Here is an 18,908-nt window from a genome sequence, read left to right on the forward strand (position 1 = left end):
AGAATTTCGTAATATGTGTGTAATGCGAAGTGGTCAATTGACCCAAGACCGTGGGTTAATAAGTTTTCATCCATTATATTCATAAATAAAGTAACACGGTAAAATCGCGAAGCGGTAAACATAGTCTTTTCTTAACTTAATTACATTTAAAACACATAAACCAATACTTAGAACTTTTATTTTTGTGAGGCCTTTTGATAGCAAGGCTTTCTTCGTCAGACACATCACAAACATTCTGTGATAATATTGATTGATTTAATATTTTGCTTTCTACCTCCATTGATCGAGTAACTGTTTACGTTTTTAATTTAGTTATAATAATGGTTTTTTATATGAATTCAATCTTGAGCAAATCTAAGTTAATTTTTACCTTAGTATTTAATATAGTCTGTTACCAAGGCATAATTTGCTGTCCACTTTTCTCGACGCTTCTCAGTAATCATACCTTAACTGTGTTGTGTTAATTGGATAATGTTCCTTTAAATAAATTGTGTTAAATTGTAATAATGTCATTTATTACAATTTAAGGTGAAATTAAAGTAATTTCTTATTTTTAATACTTATAAAAAAGAATTAAGTACAACCTTTGAAGGAGGAAGGTGTCAAAGAAACCAACCAATTGGGCTCTCGAGGGGATGTAATATAAAGACGATCGCTTTCAATAGGGAAAAGTTGATTTTATTGGAGAGCACACTCACCTCTGTCTGTGTTCAAGCCCGCGGTATAAAATAACTTGCTATCTAAAAGGGAAATGTCATTCTTGCAGTTTCTCGCAGAAAAGGCTGTTATCTGAGCAAATTGCTTCACCTTGACCCCTTCAAATTTGCTTTACAACATGAATTGTCAGAGCGAGTAAATATCGACGACTTGATCCAACCAGGTCGCAGATCATCGTTAGACAATATTTATATGAAATTTGAATTATTACCAAAAGAAATTTACTTGGCTCTGAATTTATTTGTTTTATTATTACTTCTCAAATGTATGTAAATACACTATTATATATAACACCATATATTAAATCCGGAATGAGTTTATTCAACTATTCAATCTGATTTAATGTTACAAACCTAGAAGAAGTATAATGCATTAACTAAATATATTAGTGGTAACATTTTTATGAAGTTACATAACATTCTATTTTACATCGTGTACATTAAAAATGAACATCAATTAATACTGCTTTTGTTTATAATCAAAAGGGCACTCAAAAACATTTAGAAGCCATGAAAATATTTTTAAAATCATTAAAAAGCAACTAATATCTCTTAGCTGATTTTTGTCTGTCCAAAAACAAATACTTTTTGCTATAAAATTAATGAACTTGTGCGTAAAAATTACGCAGAAAAATGAGATAACGTAATTTTTAATATGAGTAAACAATTAGAGTAATAAAGAGAATAATGATAACCAAAAAGAATAGCAATAGTTGTAAAAATCCCAAGCTACTTCGGTGGCTCTTATTGTAACACCGGCAATATGACATACCATTTTTTGGTAAAAATGCCACTTTAGAGGAATGGAGAAGTGCTTCAAATATTTAGCATCGTGATTCCTTAAAAAGGATGGGGGGGGGATATTGTCCAAGTGCACCGAAAACACACACTATGTACAGATCTTCTTCTGTGGCAATTGCTATGCTACAAAAACGCTTCTTGTGTTGCAGAAGAGAGCACTAGTGGTTCAAACTGGAATGCTCACGCAGGCCATTATTCCTTTCCTTCAATCTATGTACTGCATTCAGTAGGCCTACTGCTTGTTAAACTCAGCAACTTACATAATTTTACCGATGTGCACAAGGTTTTATGTAACAAAATATTAATGTATGGGTAGCACTACACAACATAGTTTTGAATACCAGGGAGCAAAACTATTCAATAAAATACCTGAAGATATCAAGAATTTACCTTTCTTTCAGATTAAAAAAGACAATAAAGAGCATTTTAATCACTACATGATTGTAAAAAGTACAAGATGTTTATGATGTGGATTTTGGACTTTTAACACAATAATCTTATATTTTAAGCTATCTGACTATATAGTACATTATATAAAATGTTAACAAAACAAAGGATTCACTGATAGAATTAATAAAAGCCTATGGAAGGTGCAACACTTTCCTATTATATCTCCCAGTTCATAATAGTTTTACATTTAATCCGTCTGTGTGTTAAGTTTCATTTAATTTACCACCAATCAATAAACATAGACATTTTTTCATTTAATTTTTCTGATACGTCTTATGATTTCTGAACGATCTGAAATATCCCGATGAATTTTGTGCAAAAATTTAAAAAGTAGATTCGGTTGTAGAGAATTCTAATCTATACTTGATTTTTGTCAGTTCATCCATTATTTTACATAAAATAACTTTGTATACGCTTATGATAGAATCGCCATTTAATAAAAACGTACATTAAGTAAATTACATTAATGCATGAACTTAATTTAATATCCGCTGGGAAATAATTCTTATACTAAGCAAAGAATTATTGATATGATTATAATACAGATATAATAAATTATACTGCCCTAAACCTGTCTTTGATCTTTGATATCTCAATTGAATAGATAGGAGATAACCTTTACAATATGTGACTTCAATATGCGAAATCTGGATTTCAGCTTTGGCTTTGGTTGCTCTGACTGTGACATCTGTCAACATTATCTGTACCACCATGTACAAAACGTTTGTTACATTACGTTTGATATAATCTTTCTTCGTCTAGATTTCTTACAGTGTAACGAAATAAAGATGCAAGGTAAGCAGTATATAAGTGTGTTTATACATAAATTTCATTTTGAAATTATTTATTTGTTTCCTTCTATATTTAGGGGAAGTGGAACAAACCATCGGCATGTGTTATATAAATGAGTATTTGAGGGGAATTAAGAGAAATATACATATTTATATATTTTCTAATATTTAATTAAATAATACGGTTGGTAAATTTATCGTTGGTAAATGTAATTTGGGATTTTGCTTTCTTTTTATAATTTATCGATTAACTAGCATCGTTATGTAGCAACTTGTAAGGTGTAAAATATATAGCGACATTTTATTTAATGGTTGCCAATATGAATCCTACTTTTTTAATGTTAGTGAGTAAAAAGCATTCACATTCATCAAGAAGATATTTTATTTACAGTTAAACGTCTCGCCGGATGTTGATATACGGCAGAAAGTATCGGCACGGACAGTAAAGTATACGCTTGGAGACGTGTACGGTCAGCTACATGTCGGTCCTGGTGACCGCCGGCCGGCGCTGCGACCTCTACCTCGCGGTGAAGAGTAGTGAAGGGAAGACAGAGCCTGGCTCGCCAGGAGTACAGATGAGCTAAATCAGTGAGTACATGTAACCGTTACTTCTGGTACCGTTACTCGGCAATACTGAGTACAAATACTGGTTACAAATTCTGGATACTTGAAATCAGTATTTCCGTACTGGTAACGTTTTAAATACTAGATACTCTAAATCAGTATTTCAGTATTTGTAACGTTTTAAATTCTGGATACTTGAAACCAGTATTTCCGTACTGGAAACGGTTTAAATACTAGATACACTAAATCAGTATTTGTAAAGTTTTAAATAGTAGATGACTTTTAAATCACTATGTCCGTGTTTGTAACGCTTAAAATACTGAGTATTTTTCCTAATAAACACAGTTTTGTAAATGGTTTGATGTAATTAATAGTATTTCAAAGTACAACTCAATTATGTAAAAAATATATAAATATAGGTAATTTATTGTTATTATAAAGTTTATGCTTTTTGAGATGTAATTTACGAACTGTATGATAAATTGAACCTTTGCTTCTTTGAACAGAGTCCAATGAGCAGTTAAATTGGGTTTTCTTTAAGGTTATGACAATAAAGTTCTATTTTATAAGTCATTTTAATTTTCTTTGGTGCGTTTTTGGTATATTAACGAATTTTGTATTGTGAAAAAATTAAATAATCTCTCATTTTAAGTAAAAACATAAAATATCTAATAATAGTTTACATCATTTAACACTTTTAACTCAATGTATTATATAAACTGTTTAGATTTCTTTAAAGCAATACATTTAGTACTCAATAACTAATTCAAGAATATCAGACTGACACCAGGGTTCGTGAGTGATTTACATTGTGAACTACCAATATCTTCCAGTTGGGGCTTTACGATCACAGTATTTATATTTTATGTGTCAGCCTCAAGTAATATTTCAGTATTTTGTATCAGTAAGTATATGAGTACTTCAGGACTAGTAAAGTAATCAGTACGAGAAAATATATGTATCTTTTTCCATACAGAGTACTAGATAGAAAGTATCTGTCATAAGTAATTTTTGGTTCTCAGTAACCGTTACAGATACTGGAGAAAAGTAACCGTTACAAAGTACTGATAACTGAAATACCGTATCACCTCTAGCCAGCAGCGGTCATTCTGATCCTGACCGTTACGCTGAGTGGTAAGGTGGAGCTCACATGTAAGCCATAGACTTGTAATCTGAACTTGTGAGTGTTGCACCATTTGGAGCGTACCAGAGCGGCGTCATAGACAGAGGAGTAAGTTTATTTTGGGAGTAAATTCTATTATTATATAGTCGAATTTGCGACTTTTTACGACCAAAAGATCAATATTTAAGTTTTCTGGACTTGTCGTTAAAGGTCGTCGAGGGCTAAAAGGAAGGGTGCTGTAGTCGTAAGTATTAAGTTACTTACGAATACAGCATCACTTAGAAACGGTGTAGCAAGTTACTTAGAAACGGTGTAATACACCCATAATTGCAAACAGAGTAATACTGTGTTTGTTTAAGTACTAGGAATGGTGTAATCCGCAGAACGTTACATACACAGAAATACCCTGATAGTTTGAGTACTAGAAACGGTGTAGTCCAACGAAGTTTGTTAATCAGAGACCAATTCTGAAACTTACAGGCTCCTTACTTCGTTATAAATCCCAATTTAGCAAGAGACATTTACCGGAAGTAAGGGTAATACTGTAAGTATTAGGTTTCTTGGAAACGGCATTGTACACGGATTTTTGGATCGGTGGGCCACTAAGGATGATATTTACGATTTCCGGTCCTTAATTTTGATATTCAAGTTACTCGGATATCACACACAAACAGGGCAAGACTGGGCAGGTAGGGAACACAATAAATCCTCAAATATTTAGGCAAGAAGACGAGTGGATACGCGCAACCAGATTGACATGTTCTAAATTTAATTACTGACCGATAAATTCCCCTTTACCAACTATGTAAATCAATATTGTAAAATAACCGAGTAGAAGCCTAAAATCTAAAATTTGACCAACAATAATGAGTTACACTAAAATGTACTGTAGGCTAATAATAATCATAGCTGTCAATAGGAATTACGTATCTGCTAGTAATAAACCCAGAGATAGATGCTCTCCCAACATGGGATTAGTGTGGGAGGATTGTGGTGGCCTTACCACTTGATACATGTCAGAAATAGGATCCAATCCTGTCCTTGCCCTCGACCAGCGGTTTACGCTCCCTTTTGAACGTCGAAGCTAAAGCGATTCTAAAGACTCGTTTGCTCTTCTGAATTAATTTTCCATGGGGTTTAGAACAAGGAATCTCATCCTTTGAGGTTGTCATGCTTAGAGTATATCATGAAGACTTCACAATAAACACCAGAACCGATTAATAACTGTATCAGCTCTACAAAAGTTCAGTCGCTTTATCTTAAATTGTAGTATAATTGTTATTTTTGTAAATCGCGAATTATTTGTTTGCAAAATGTTTTATATTCTTCGTGATATCATATATCAGTATGTATATTCCATTCTAAGAAGTACTGAACGCAACAAACCATTGCTTGTGTGCTTTTATAATTCTAATTGTGTAACAAAACAACTCTTAACGGGAACCTTTCAACCGGTAGGACTTTCTAGCGACCTGACCTGATTGTGTTCCTACTCCACATTTTGTTTTGTAAGATTTGCAAATCAATTAATCCGTCAATACATGCCACTAACCCCAAAGTAATAGGAGAAGCTTTGAAAAAAATATTTAAAAATAAATTCGGCTATTATCTAACTGTATAAAGTGACGCCCTGTACAACGACTAATGCTGGCTTGAAAAGCAATCCTGATAATGGTGTGGAGGAGCCGATTACCTCCTCCTCACTTCCTTACTACCACCTCCATTCCTGGTTCACTTCCGCCAGGTTTGCTGTGTCTTTTCAGAGTCGAGCGCGTAATTCCATACCACACAACCAAACTAACACAAAAACTATAATAACTACTATTCTGGGTGAACTTTTAGCCTAATCGACATTTTAAAACTATTTAAACCAAAACATTATGCAGATTTATACTCTCCAATGGTTTTATTGCGGCTATTCGATGCACCACAATTATTTACTTTTCTATTCCTATTTGAGTATTAAGTAACCTAATGCAGAGGACACTGCCTTTTTTCTTAGAGTACTCGTTTCAGGACAAACTTGTTAATTTATTTTAGTCCTAACTGCAGAGCTAGAATATATCAAATAAATATTCATTCTAATTAGAACACTTTACCTTATACAATTTCAGACGTAAGACTACTGCATGAAGAAAATACAAACGGATACTAAATAGGAAACTTAGCATTATGAGCTATGTTTGTGGGAGATTGTTTTCTGATTTTGCTTAAAGAAACTATATTCTTTAGTTTGGCCGAACTTAAAATAAACAACTACCAAAATCGTTAGATAAATTAGTATATCTGGCCGCTTTGGAGTGACTTATCTGTGAGCAAAAAATAATGTTTAGTACAATCCTACTAGTCATACCTATCATTTATGTATTTATTAGTAAACTTCCGCATACATTTCATGTATAAAACAATAAAACTTGTTGTATCTTATCAACCCCATTACAATTACGTACAAATAAAATATAATTTTGAAAATTCTAAACATTCTAGTAGTTACTAACTTATGCATCGCACGTTTTATAAGATGCAAAAACTTTCCGAGATTAACATATAAAAGTTAGGGGTTCAACTCACCAAGAGTCGCGTAACATGCTTCGCTGATTTGGGGTTTATATATGAGGGTTCGTGCATCATGGTTGTGGTCTCATTTCGTGACAGTACGATTTTGATTACTTTCCTGTTGAACCTTAGTCGTTGGACTACGAGTTGTAGTATGATTGGTGTACTACCATCTAATGTTAAGTAAAGGGAAGGAAATAGCCAGTTAAGGGGATGACTATTTTATAACTAGGGAGGAAATTTATATTACATTTGAAGAAGTATTCAAAGATACGAAAGTCGCTAAATGCTAGGTTAGGAATTTTGGCAATCAGAAGTATATGTCAAGGGCACAGTGTCATTTCGTGTACTATCATTGTGGTGTAATAAAATGTATTATGAGCTCTAAAAAATAAATTTGTCAGAACGTAACCCTTATAGTTTGGTTTATTTGTCTGTCTGTCCGTACGAAGTCCTGAACAACTAATTGACCTAGTAACTCATTTAAACGAGAAACATCCCTTTCGATGATTACGCTTGCCCATCTATGAAATTTGGCCGAGGGTGAGCGAAGCATAAATGTGCGCAGGAGAATCCTGTAAACAAACAGAATTATGATTCCTTTCTTTATACGTTTATCTATTTATAGATAATCTTTCTGAGGATTGAGGATTTCTCTAAAACGAAATTAGCTGCAGAATATAAGTTTTACATAAAATGCCACCAAATCCTGTTACTCGATTTAATTGTTTGTACCTTGTTTTATTCTGGTATATTTAAAGTAAGGTATATTTAATTCTACGATTCATTAGAATTGATAATTCTCATAGAAAAACACACACACACACACACACACACACACACACAGTATTGCAGTATCATTGATATTAATATTTTACAAATTATGCTTCTCTGATTTTATTATAACCATCATAGGGGAATCTTCATGACTGAACTTTCAATTGTGAGTTAAAATAAAACAATACAATTTGTGTATAAAAACTTACGTATAATTCGAAAATAATGTGCAAAACTACTGGCCCATAATTATGTAGTATTTTACGCATAAGATTTCCTACTCTATAAAATATTAACGAAATAAATATATGGTTATCGTGTCTGCCTACCTTCCTCGAATCGTACTGTGTGATCCGCCAACTCTTGGAGAGCGGCTTGCTGGTGATGACCATGTAGCGCTCTACGGCGATAGCGGCCAAGGTGACGATTGACAGAAGCCCGAAGTGGCCGACCCCTCCCGCGTACAGTTGACATCCTGTAACACATCAACATGTAACGTCCCTCAAGAACACCCGTGTATGGTACAATGTACGTAATGGACTGCGATACTGACCGATCTTGCCGAAGACCCAGCGTTGACTGAAGGAGCTGACCACCGCCATGGAGTGAAGCAAGGAGGTGCACAGGTCTGCCACTGCGAGATTCACGATGAACGCGGAAAACGGTCCACGTAACCGTCGGAATCTTTGGGCAAAAATTATATGTAGTATAAATTATTATATTTATCTGGTAGTTAACTAATGATAGCTAATATATATTACAAACTCAGGATAGCTTTGTAGTGTTTTACATGAAAGAAATTTTTATGTTTATAAAGCTGGCAATATTTATGGGAAGATTGAAAATAATATTAGACAATTATTTTCAACGATTAATCTGCACTAGTGATAAACCCATATTTTATTCTAAGTGGCTTTGAGGTACATGATATTCTTTTTTCTATCAACATTTCTTGTTATAGCTTATACTCTTTGATTGGTTCATAAGAATTGTAAAGTGTAAGGGCTAAATACATAAGTTATATAACAGATACGTTACTAGAAATAAATGAAGTCATGCAGTAAATACATTCTTACTTCACCTTGTAAAGACTAAAAGAACCAGCGTGTTGCCCAGTACTCCCACACTCCCCACGATGGCTAGCAAGGCACCTATGATGTAGTAGACGGACGGTTCCACCCCTGGCAAGTGGCCCCACTCCTCCACCTCGCTCTGCAACCAGCAACAACCTACGCTTATGATCTCCGGATATGTAACCAAACCCACCTACAATTATGATCTCCTGATTTGTAACCACAATCACCTACGCTTATGATCTCTGGATATGTAACCACACTCACCTACAATTATGATCTCCTGATATGTAACCACACTCACCTACGCTTATGATCTCTGGATATGTAACCACACTCACCTACAATTATGATCTCCTGATTTGTAACCACAATCACCTACGCTTATGATCTCTGGATATGTAACCACACCCACCTACAATTATGATCTCCTGATTTGTAACCACAATCACCTACGCTTATGATCTCTGGATATGTAACCACACCCACCTACAATTATGATCTCCTGATATGTAACCACACTCACCTACGATTATAACCTCCGGATATGCAAGCACAATTTTTAGTAACAGTAATACAAAAAACATTTGTGTAGTTTCCAAACATATGTACAATTAATAGATGCTTACATATACATTTATCTGTTGGTAAAACGTTGAATTTATTATCGTAAACCACAATGTTTTATGATAAGTAAACCATTTTTTGTCGACAAGCAATAAGTATAAATCCAAGCTTTTAATGTACAACAACGTTAAAAGAGCGCAGTTGTATAATTAGGTGATTTCATTTATTGAATTTGAGTATTTCTCATTCTATTGTGTAGATACTCCACAGCTGACCATTTAATGTAGAGTTTTATGTATAATCATTTCATATGCATTCAGTTACCTGTAATTACACTACAGACTCCAACTTTAGTATCCTCTGCTTTCACAATTATGAACAATACATTGGTAGTAGTAAAATAGATTCTGTGAGACTGCAAGTGATGAGTTTGAAGCTTCAGCGTTAAATTTTTTTTAAATGCTTTCTGTGGAAAAGTTACATTTTCCTCACAATGTATCAAAACATTTCCTCAAACATACTGAAGTAACCTAGATCCAGAAATTATTAATACCCTGCCACAACAGTTATCGTCCTACTAAAAGGAAAGACTTCAAGATGTTGCTAAAGACGTTCTAGGAGCAGGTTTAAAATACATATTTTTATATCTAAGAAAATATATTCTAGTAGTGAAGCTAGTATTCTTTTCTATGGTAGTAAAGCTGTAGTCTTAACACTCAAAGAGAAGTTATTAGAATTTCTATCCATAACGGTCATACATAGAATGACAAAAATTATACGTACAGTTTAGCAATTGTGTTTCTGTCTAAAATGTACCAGAATTTACAGAATGTAGTAAAAAAGTACAACACGTGAAAGAAAGATTGTAGGTACGATCTAACTGAATCTCTGTTGTCTCACAATATAGAGTTTGTCAGATCTGAGGAAGTAGGTTGAACAGTCTTGAGTTTATAAGAATGACTTGGTCATTGAAAACTATTTCCCCCCATTTTATTACATTAAGGCATCTCAGGATTAAATAAAAATCAACAAATGTGATAAATAAAATCCAAAAAGTATATCCGAGATTTAGATATCCTCAATTTGTAGTTACTGTTAATAATACTTCCTCCGTGACTACCGTATGTGTTTTCAAGCGAAGGAAATTGCAATTTCAACCAGCACACCCAAGCAGCACTTATTACCCAAGCAGTAATGGTATGGCAGAGAGAGTTGTGGATATAAGCAAAAACCATCTCAAAAGCGTGTTGAAGATAGGTCAGATCACAGAGAATATTTGATAGCCTTTACTGTCACAACACACCTGTCTTATGGCTGCATTGTTTACCTTACAATACAAATGGTAATATTTCCGATTCAATGAAGAAGCTTCAGCCTACGGTTAAAAACAGTGTAAGAGGATCCAAAAAATAAGGTAAGGAGTAAAAAACGATCAGTATCATCACTATTTTGTTAAGAAAGAATGAACTTACGAGAGAGGAGGTGAAGTTGTTTTTTGGACGAGGAATGACAGTAACTGGCAAAAGAACAAATTTGTTACGAAAGGAGAAGAAACCAGTCGTATTGGGTGTTGTGGATGAAGATAGCGCAGCTCCATCTTATCAGATGGTGGTCTCACTCTGAAGGAAATGACAACCAGATATACTTCTTCTTCTTGAACTTTCAAACTCTTCTTTGAACTTTGAGTTTCAATATAGTTGACTAGAAACTCCCATAGAAAGGGGAGCGGTTCAATTGCCAATAAAAAACAAAATAAGACTGACATATTTTTCTCCTAATAGCAGTCTTCTGAGGAAAAAGTATCTTCATAGAGTATCATAAGTCTAATTAAAAGATATATCACTTTTATAGCCCATTCTTTTTCAGTTTATGTTTTTGTTACTGTTTATGTGTTAGTAAATAAAATATCATTCTGGTCATGCATTGATATAAAACTTTTAACTATTTTAGTGATAAAAAAGATCAATTATTTGTTTATTCAACAACTTTTTCTTGTGTTTTCGTGATTCTCATCTTACGTTAATCATAAGTTTGAGCCATGCCTCCTTTGCCAAAGCTCTGTGCTCTCTGTTAGGGTAAACGTTATTAAAGTCAACAGATCCTTATCTGAGACTCTTTTTAGAGTTTTATACATCACAGATGATTAAGATTCACGAAGATGTTTTGTGTTGTGCTCATTTATTTTAAGTCTATGTGTTGCGACTCTTCACACTCGGGTCTTATGTACATTTTGGTATTTTTTACGTAAACTTGCTATGTTGTCAGGTTTTTGACGTTGGAGATTCCATCGCCGTATAGTAATTTTTGTTTGCTTCCCTGTGCATGGCCTTTACTGAGATGAAGATGCCCACGTCCAAAATCATGGTATCCTTTCAAACCAAGAAAATGTATGTGTATTATTATCATAAAAATATATTTGAAACAAATAAATTATGTGTATGTCTTTAGGTAATTGTACCGATCGAGGGAGTTAAATATCAGTTATGTTTTATCTATGTTGGGCTAAAAGAAATTAAATTCCTCTGTATGTCTGCTGTAATAGTTATTGTTCGTAGAAAAAAATCTTTTGGTTTTTTTGTAACATTAGGAGAAAAAGGATTGAAAAGAAGCACCTAGTGCAGGATCTTAGTGTTGTTTTTCAGATATGAGAAACTGGGTCACATGATTTTTGTATGAGTTATTATAGATTGTCGTTCCCAAGCCATCTTGAGTACGCCACCGTTATCTGAAATAGATGGCCATAAGTACCTGGGGATGGCCGTTCACCATGAAAGGTATATCCGAATGCTTGCTCATGTGCTTTTATCATCGTTCAGATAGATTTTATTGATGTGACACTTTCCTTATCATTGCACAATTGCGCCGATTTCAAATAGTAGCCTCGAACTCTTCTTAGTTTTAATCTGATTTCTGATATATTACATTACTTAAACATTCTGTTTAATGGATTAAATAAGGAGGACCTACAAAGAATTACATTAAATTGTTGTTAATGAAGCGAGGAGAGAATAGTGTCACACCACGCAACAATATGACACGCTCTGCATATCATTTTGAAATATTTTAAATGATTTAATTAAATGCAGTTTTTCAAATGTCACCCACAGCAGTACTCCATTCGAGTGTGGTATAAAAGCGACGTCAAGGTTTTAATTGTGTGTCAGTTTGGGCTAATGTTTTCCATTACATTTTATGATCGACATAACACCCATCAAGGGTACCAATTAAAAATGGTTTTCATTAATTTAATGTTAATACATTAATCCATTATGACGCTACATACTGACATACTTAATTTAATCCCTGGATGAACACATTATTTCGTCTATGTAGTCTTAACATATACTGCAGATAATGAGGTATTGTCGTATGACTCTCTGGAGAACAGTTGGTCATGAAACAGTTGTACAATTAGTTTTACTCAATGACAGGAATGACATATACAACGATTAATGAGATATTGTATTACCGTGTCTGTTTATTTAGAAATAAAGTTCATTCACAAAGTCATATCGCACTTTTAATTAACTATAGCTACTCTATTATTGATCGCAATTCTATGAAACGGTTGATATAAAGTTTTGTTTTAATTAGCTGAGGTACTCACTGTTCTCACCTGTAGCTGACGTTTTTAATAAAACAGCAATGGCAACTTTGTAAAGAAAAGTTCAGTATATTTTGAGAATAGCAAAGTTTTATACTGTGTTTTTCAGTGCAGCGTGAGTATCGTCGAATGTTTCATGAAGATACATCTCACAGGTGCAGCATTTATTGATGGGATAAGACGTTTTAGGAAACCGGCAGCTTATTGAACAAACCACAAACGGGTGGGCTGGTGGTATAAACAGGAGACCAAACCGTTGAAAAAATTCTAAACTCTTTTGAAAGAAGTCCAATAAGTCTGAGAGACAACCTGGACGCGGGTTGAATATCCGTAAGTATACAGTTCACAAAGTTTGAAATCAAATACTTTAAACTCCGTAGTTAAGTTTTAATGATTAGTGTTTTGTATAGTTTTTTTTTATTAAGTGCATGTTTATAGAGTTAGTGAAGTTGACAAACAAAATGTAGGTTGTGATTCCTGACTTAGGCGTGCCACAACGCTTTGGTAAGATTTGTTTATTTTAGCCTAGTTTGTAATTATGTATTAGGTTAGTTCTTTACCTGAAGAAGAGATCGGATTGCAGATCTCGAAACGTAGTGTACTGATTTCTTTTTTCACTGAACGATGGCAAATGTCCGGAAAAATCCTGTTTCCTTCACAATCCTTCCATCGTCAAAAATAACTTTCAAACAAAGAAATAATTTAATTTAATACTTCGTTTAAAAATAAATACTCCAATAATTATTGAATTTTATTTTTAAATAAAAAAAATTAAAAAAAGTTTTTAAATGAACTATTATATATTCTAAGAAGAAGCTGCTAGAACGTGTTTAATTGTACAGTTATAAACCTCAACTATTGCATGCTTTGAAACTATGTGACAAATTTAAGAGGAGTGACTTTTCTGTTTTAATTCTGTATTTATGGACTGGATCAACATTTTATCAACCGAATTGTTTTTAGTGTTGAGGTTACCTTTCACTTGTCTAGAAATGTGCATAGTCGTAACGTTCGTATATTGAACAGCAACGAGTCATAGCTGCGATTGAATTGGATACCTGACCAGACTATTTTTGTACTAAAATTTATCGAAAGGTCGAATTCAGAATTGTCCCTGACACAAAAAACAAATCTAGTCTCTTCAGTAAATTAATTCAGTAAATAAAGTCATCCTTAATTTTTTGGAGACAGAAAATAGAGAGGGTGTTTTTGCATGAAGTGACTTTAAAATTATAAATCTGACGATAACAAATTACTTCGGATTTAGTACTCGGCAAATAAGGAATGCAGTAAAAAAATAAACTCTTTGTACGAACTGTAGACGTAATACTATTGTATAACTTAGGCCCTTATAATAGAAAGAGAAAGATCAAAATGGCCAAGAACAAAATAATGTTTTGTATTTCGTGTTAAGTTTATAAGTCAGAGTTTTAATATTATTGTACTTGTGAATAAATAATATTGATACACGAACAAATATAACGTAAAATGGTACATTCTGTCAAATTAAACAAGATGGGGAATATTCTACAAATAATGTTTCATCCATAGTTTTCAATTAACAAAGTAGGTACCACTGTACAGAGATTTCACAGTTGAGGAAAGAGTGGCAATTTTGTTGTGTTTTTATTTAAAACGTGTATAAAAGGTCGCGAGCCCTCAAATTAAGTGTTGTCTGGGTGGAAGTATCCTTGAAATAACAAAGCCAGAGCCCTCGGCTGGTAGCTAATGACTACGCCACAACAATAAAACAGAGTTTTAGCTACTCCATCATCACTAAGCTCCTTCGAAACAGTTATTGAAACATCGCATGACAATCACGCAATGAGCGGTGAAGTTGTTCCAGTTTCGGTTTTTTATATATCACTTTTTTGATCCTTCCATAGTACCGGATGTAAAAGTGACTACCAAAATATGATCTTGGGAAAGTTTTTCTTATACTGATAAGCGTGGGTAGTTATATTCTTTGAAAAACATTAAATCGCAAATCACTCGAATGAAGGAATAGGAAAATAATTCATCAGCTGTTCTGAGAACCGTTTTCGTGATACCCATAAAGTACCAAAATGTAAATATGACATTTTGGTTTTGACATACGATTCGCTAAGACATACGAGTTTTGAAACTATCAGATCCCACGCCTAGATATTACGCAAGTCAAAACAGTAGTGTGATCCCATAGTGTACCTTATCTATTTTATCTGCTTGCTTCTTGAGTGTTTTATTTCCTAATTCAAGGAACATAAACGGGAACAATGAGGACAAAAATAATAGAAAAGGAACAATATGAATGACAGTCTTACCACCTTGTAAATCAAATTTAATTTTTTCCCCGAATTCAAGATGAGTGAACTCCTTACTCGTACTTTAGACAGCGCATAGTACAAATATAGAATATGACGTTTCAAAAAAACGTACTTAAAATTAATTGTGCACTAAAGAAACATTACGGGAACTATTCACCATTCCCTATGTTCTTTATAAAATAATCATTTTATATATTGTACTTGCTGGTTTTCTCCAGTTCACAATTTATGTGCAGTAGACATTCTATCTAACCTCCCGAAGCAATGTGACTATTAAAACCCGGGTGTTTAAAATAATGTGGTCCGATCCTAGGATTAAAAACATACTCGCGCATGTGTTTAAGCGTGCGCGTGTTTTACAAATCTACAGTCGTACTATCGCGCAGATTCAGAATGGGTAATAAACCTTACGACATTATTTTGCGAAACTTTAGTATTTATGAACTATCTTAGAATTTTTGTCTTCGCTATAAAAATATGGAAAATATACTATTTAGGAACAAAATTTAAAGGTAACAATATTTTAGATACTATTTTAGAACTCACAACCACCTTTAAGAGTATACTTTAAATATCTCACATGTTAATATTTTACTGTTTTCGTGTTATTATATTGTAAAATATAGACCTAAATTATAGGTTTTAAAAGTAAATGTATTCAAATTAATTACAATTTAGATATGATTTAACTATAAATATTTTAAAGGGTTTTTTTACTAGAAACATTACATTTTTTAATAAACGTCACTTCTTACGTATATATACAAGAAGAAACAAAAGAAGACATTAATATAAAAAAATTGCGTAAAAAGTAGTAAAGTTAAACAGCGTAAAATTATACAAGACAAATTTAGTTAGATTTGGCCTCTTAGATTTGGTCATTAATGTTAATCACTCTAGTTTTTGCAGTAAATATAAAACACAATACACATATTTATTCCACACTTTATTCTTTTCATATGTTGGATTTTTACAATATCAATTTGACAATGTTTAAAACACATTGCCATACAATATAAAGAATATACGGGTATAAAAGTGGTATTGGACAGCGAAATGAGATTACAATATAATATAACTACTGTACGTCACGTACGAGCTGAATTGACAGATACAGAAGTCGTCAACATATTGTCTGTGTTCCGACACATTGTTCCAAAACGTGTTACCAAATTACACATATTTAGCATATAAAAAATTATGGTTGCCTGTAAAGTCGGTTTTACGGGCGAAGATTTTACGTGACAACGTCTTTTTCTCGGTAGAATATTTATTGATATGAATATTATTAAATTGCACAATAGGAACAAGGAATTGAATGAAAATAAGAATTGCACAAATTTTAACTATAGAAATATATTTTGTTTACTAAAACATTGTACATAATTTGAAATTAATTAAAATTTGTTATTGTAAATGGTAAAGTTGAATAAAACATTTACTAAAATTGGAATTTGAAATTCTTGCTAAACACAGTTAAATTCTAACTCCGCGCGTGGTGATTGGTCGGTTTAGTTCGTTTGTTTGGTCGCACTGTTATGACAGGTTAGAGGTTATAATTTGTTATTTTAAATGTTTGACTAGCAATACGCGCTGTTTCTTCTCAATCGACTGAATTACGATTGATTGCAGAGTGATTTAAACTAATAATATTTACTTAACACTATCAACATTTGTCAATAGTATGACATAACCTATAAACTCAGTTTCTCAACTTTTGTGTCAATCTAACAATTAATCAATCAATCATAGTTTTCGAAAATGAAATATCAGTGTACAATTATTTACCTTTATTGTTGTAGTTGTTGTAAATGACGAATCTAAGCACTCCACATTTTCACGAATAAACATAGTTATCTGCTTTATCCCGTGCGGCGGACCCACAGTTATCTGCTTTATCCCGTGCGGATCCCGTGCAGCGGACCCACTGGACGGGCATCGTAACGTTACCGGGCGTTACACTTTTTCATGAGTGACTCCGAGCCGCAACCTAATTTAAGACGTTGTCACGTCAAAAACTTTGTTTAGAATATTGAACATGTAAACAATGAAGACTACAATGTTAAAAATGAATCACCCCATGGCCATGGCATGTCATGCATGTTATGCAGCTGACTAATTCGTAACCATATTACATTTTTTGACGTGACAACGTCTTAAATTAGGTTGCGGCTCGGAGTCACTCATGAAAAAGTGTAACGCCCGGTAACGTTACGATGCCCGTCCAGTGGGTCCGCCGCACGGGATCCGCAAGGGATAAAGCAGATAACTGTGGGTCCGCCGCACGGGATAAAGCAGATAACTATGTTTATTCGTGAAAATGTGGAGTGCTTAGATTCGTCATTTACAACAACTACAACAATAAAGGTAAATAACTGTACACTGATATTTCATTATCGTAAACTATGATTGATTGATTAATTGTTAGATTGACACAAAAGTTGAGAAACTGAGTTTATAGGTTATGTCATACTATTGACAAATGTTGATAGTGTTAAGTAAATATTATTAGTTTAAATCACTCTGCAATCAATCGTAATTCAGTCGATTGAGAAGAAACAGCGCGTATTGCTAGTCAAACATTTAAAATAACAAATTATAACCTCTAACCTGTCATAACAGTGCGACCAAACAAACGAACTAAACCGACCAATCACCACGCGCGGAGTTAGAATTTAACTGTGTTTAGCAAGAATTTCAAATTCCAATTTTAGTAAATGTTTTATTCAACTTTACCATTTACAATAACAAATTTTAATTAATTTCAAATTATGTACAATGTTTTAGTAAACAAAATATATTTCTATAGTTAAAATTTGTGCAATTCTTATTTTCATTCAATTCCTTGTTCCTATTGTGCAATTTAATAATATTCATATCAATAAATATTCTACCGAGAAAAAGACGTTGTCACGTAAAATCTTCGCCCGTAAAACCGACTTTACAGGCAACCATAATTTTTTTTTCCATAAACGCTTATGGCGAAAATTCTTCACTAAAACAATCTTAAAATTAAGATTGAAAATGAGTAGATTTCCAATTGCTAATCATTGCTCCATAATCATCGTCAGGTACGAGATAAATAGTATAATTAACGCCTCTAATTTATTCAACATAAACATAAAGAATAAATAAAATATCATAAATAATACGGAATGTGTGTATATATGTTATTTTATAGATACTCATTAAGGCTTTGACTCCACAGAAAGATAAAATACAAATAACATACAGACTTATGTGTTAAGAGGGCTTCTTAGCCCTAACTTCGCCTGGTAAAATAAGACATTCTTTACTTTTTTTTACTTATAATTAATCAAGTAATGGTAAAATTAATTATATATCTCATATTGATCACTTAGAGAAGGGTGTACTTAGACGTTTGATTTTAGGGTTATTCCCTTTCGGAATTTAAAGTTATTATATACTTCTGTGATCTCACTTATACAATAATAACACACTTGGGAGTTCCCCCACAGACACTCATACTACGTTAGAAACTCGCAATGAGAACGCCGTCTATGGGCTCGAACTTCAACGCTCAACCGTATATATAGTAAAGGTATTTCTTAAAATCCAC

The 18,908-nt window shown here is 33.2% G+C and overlaps 1 protein-coding gene across 1 annotated transcript in view; it reads right to left on the reverse strand.

Moving 5' to 3' along the window:
* LOC124359201 (rhodopsin, GQ-coupled-like) overlaps positions 1–18,908 on the reverse strand; it is a 95,789-nt gene that overhangs the window by 59,584 nt on the left and 17,297 nt on the right. Inside the window, exons 2-4 of the mRNA XM_046811757.1 lie at positions 8,860–8,990; positions 8,332–8,462; positions 8,108–8,253 (exon numbers count right to left, since the gene is read on the reverse strand). Coding sequence (XP_046667713.1) covers positions 8,108–8,253; positions 8,332–8,462; positions 8,860–8,990 — 408 coding nt within the window. The remainder of the gene's footprint in view (positions 1–8,107; positions 8,254–8,331; positions 8,463–8,859; positions 8,991–18,908) is intronic.

Source organism: Homalodisca vitripennis, chromosome 4 (assembly GCF_021130785.1).
Source record: "Homalodisca vitripennis isolate AUS2020 chromosome 4, UT_GWSS_2.1, whole genome shotgun sequence".
Taxonomy (NCBI): Eukaryota; Metazoa; Arthropoda; class Insecta; order Hemiptera; family Cicadellidae; genus Homalodisca; species Homalodisca vitripennis.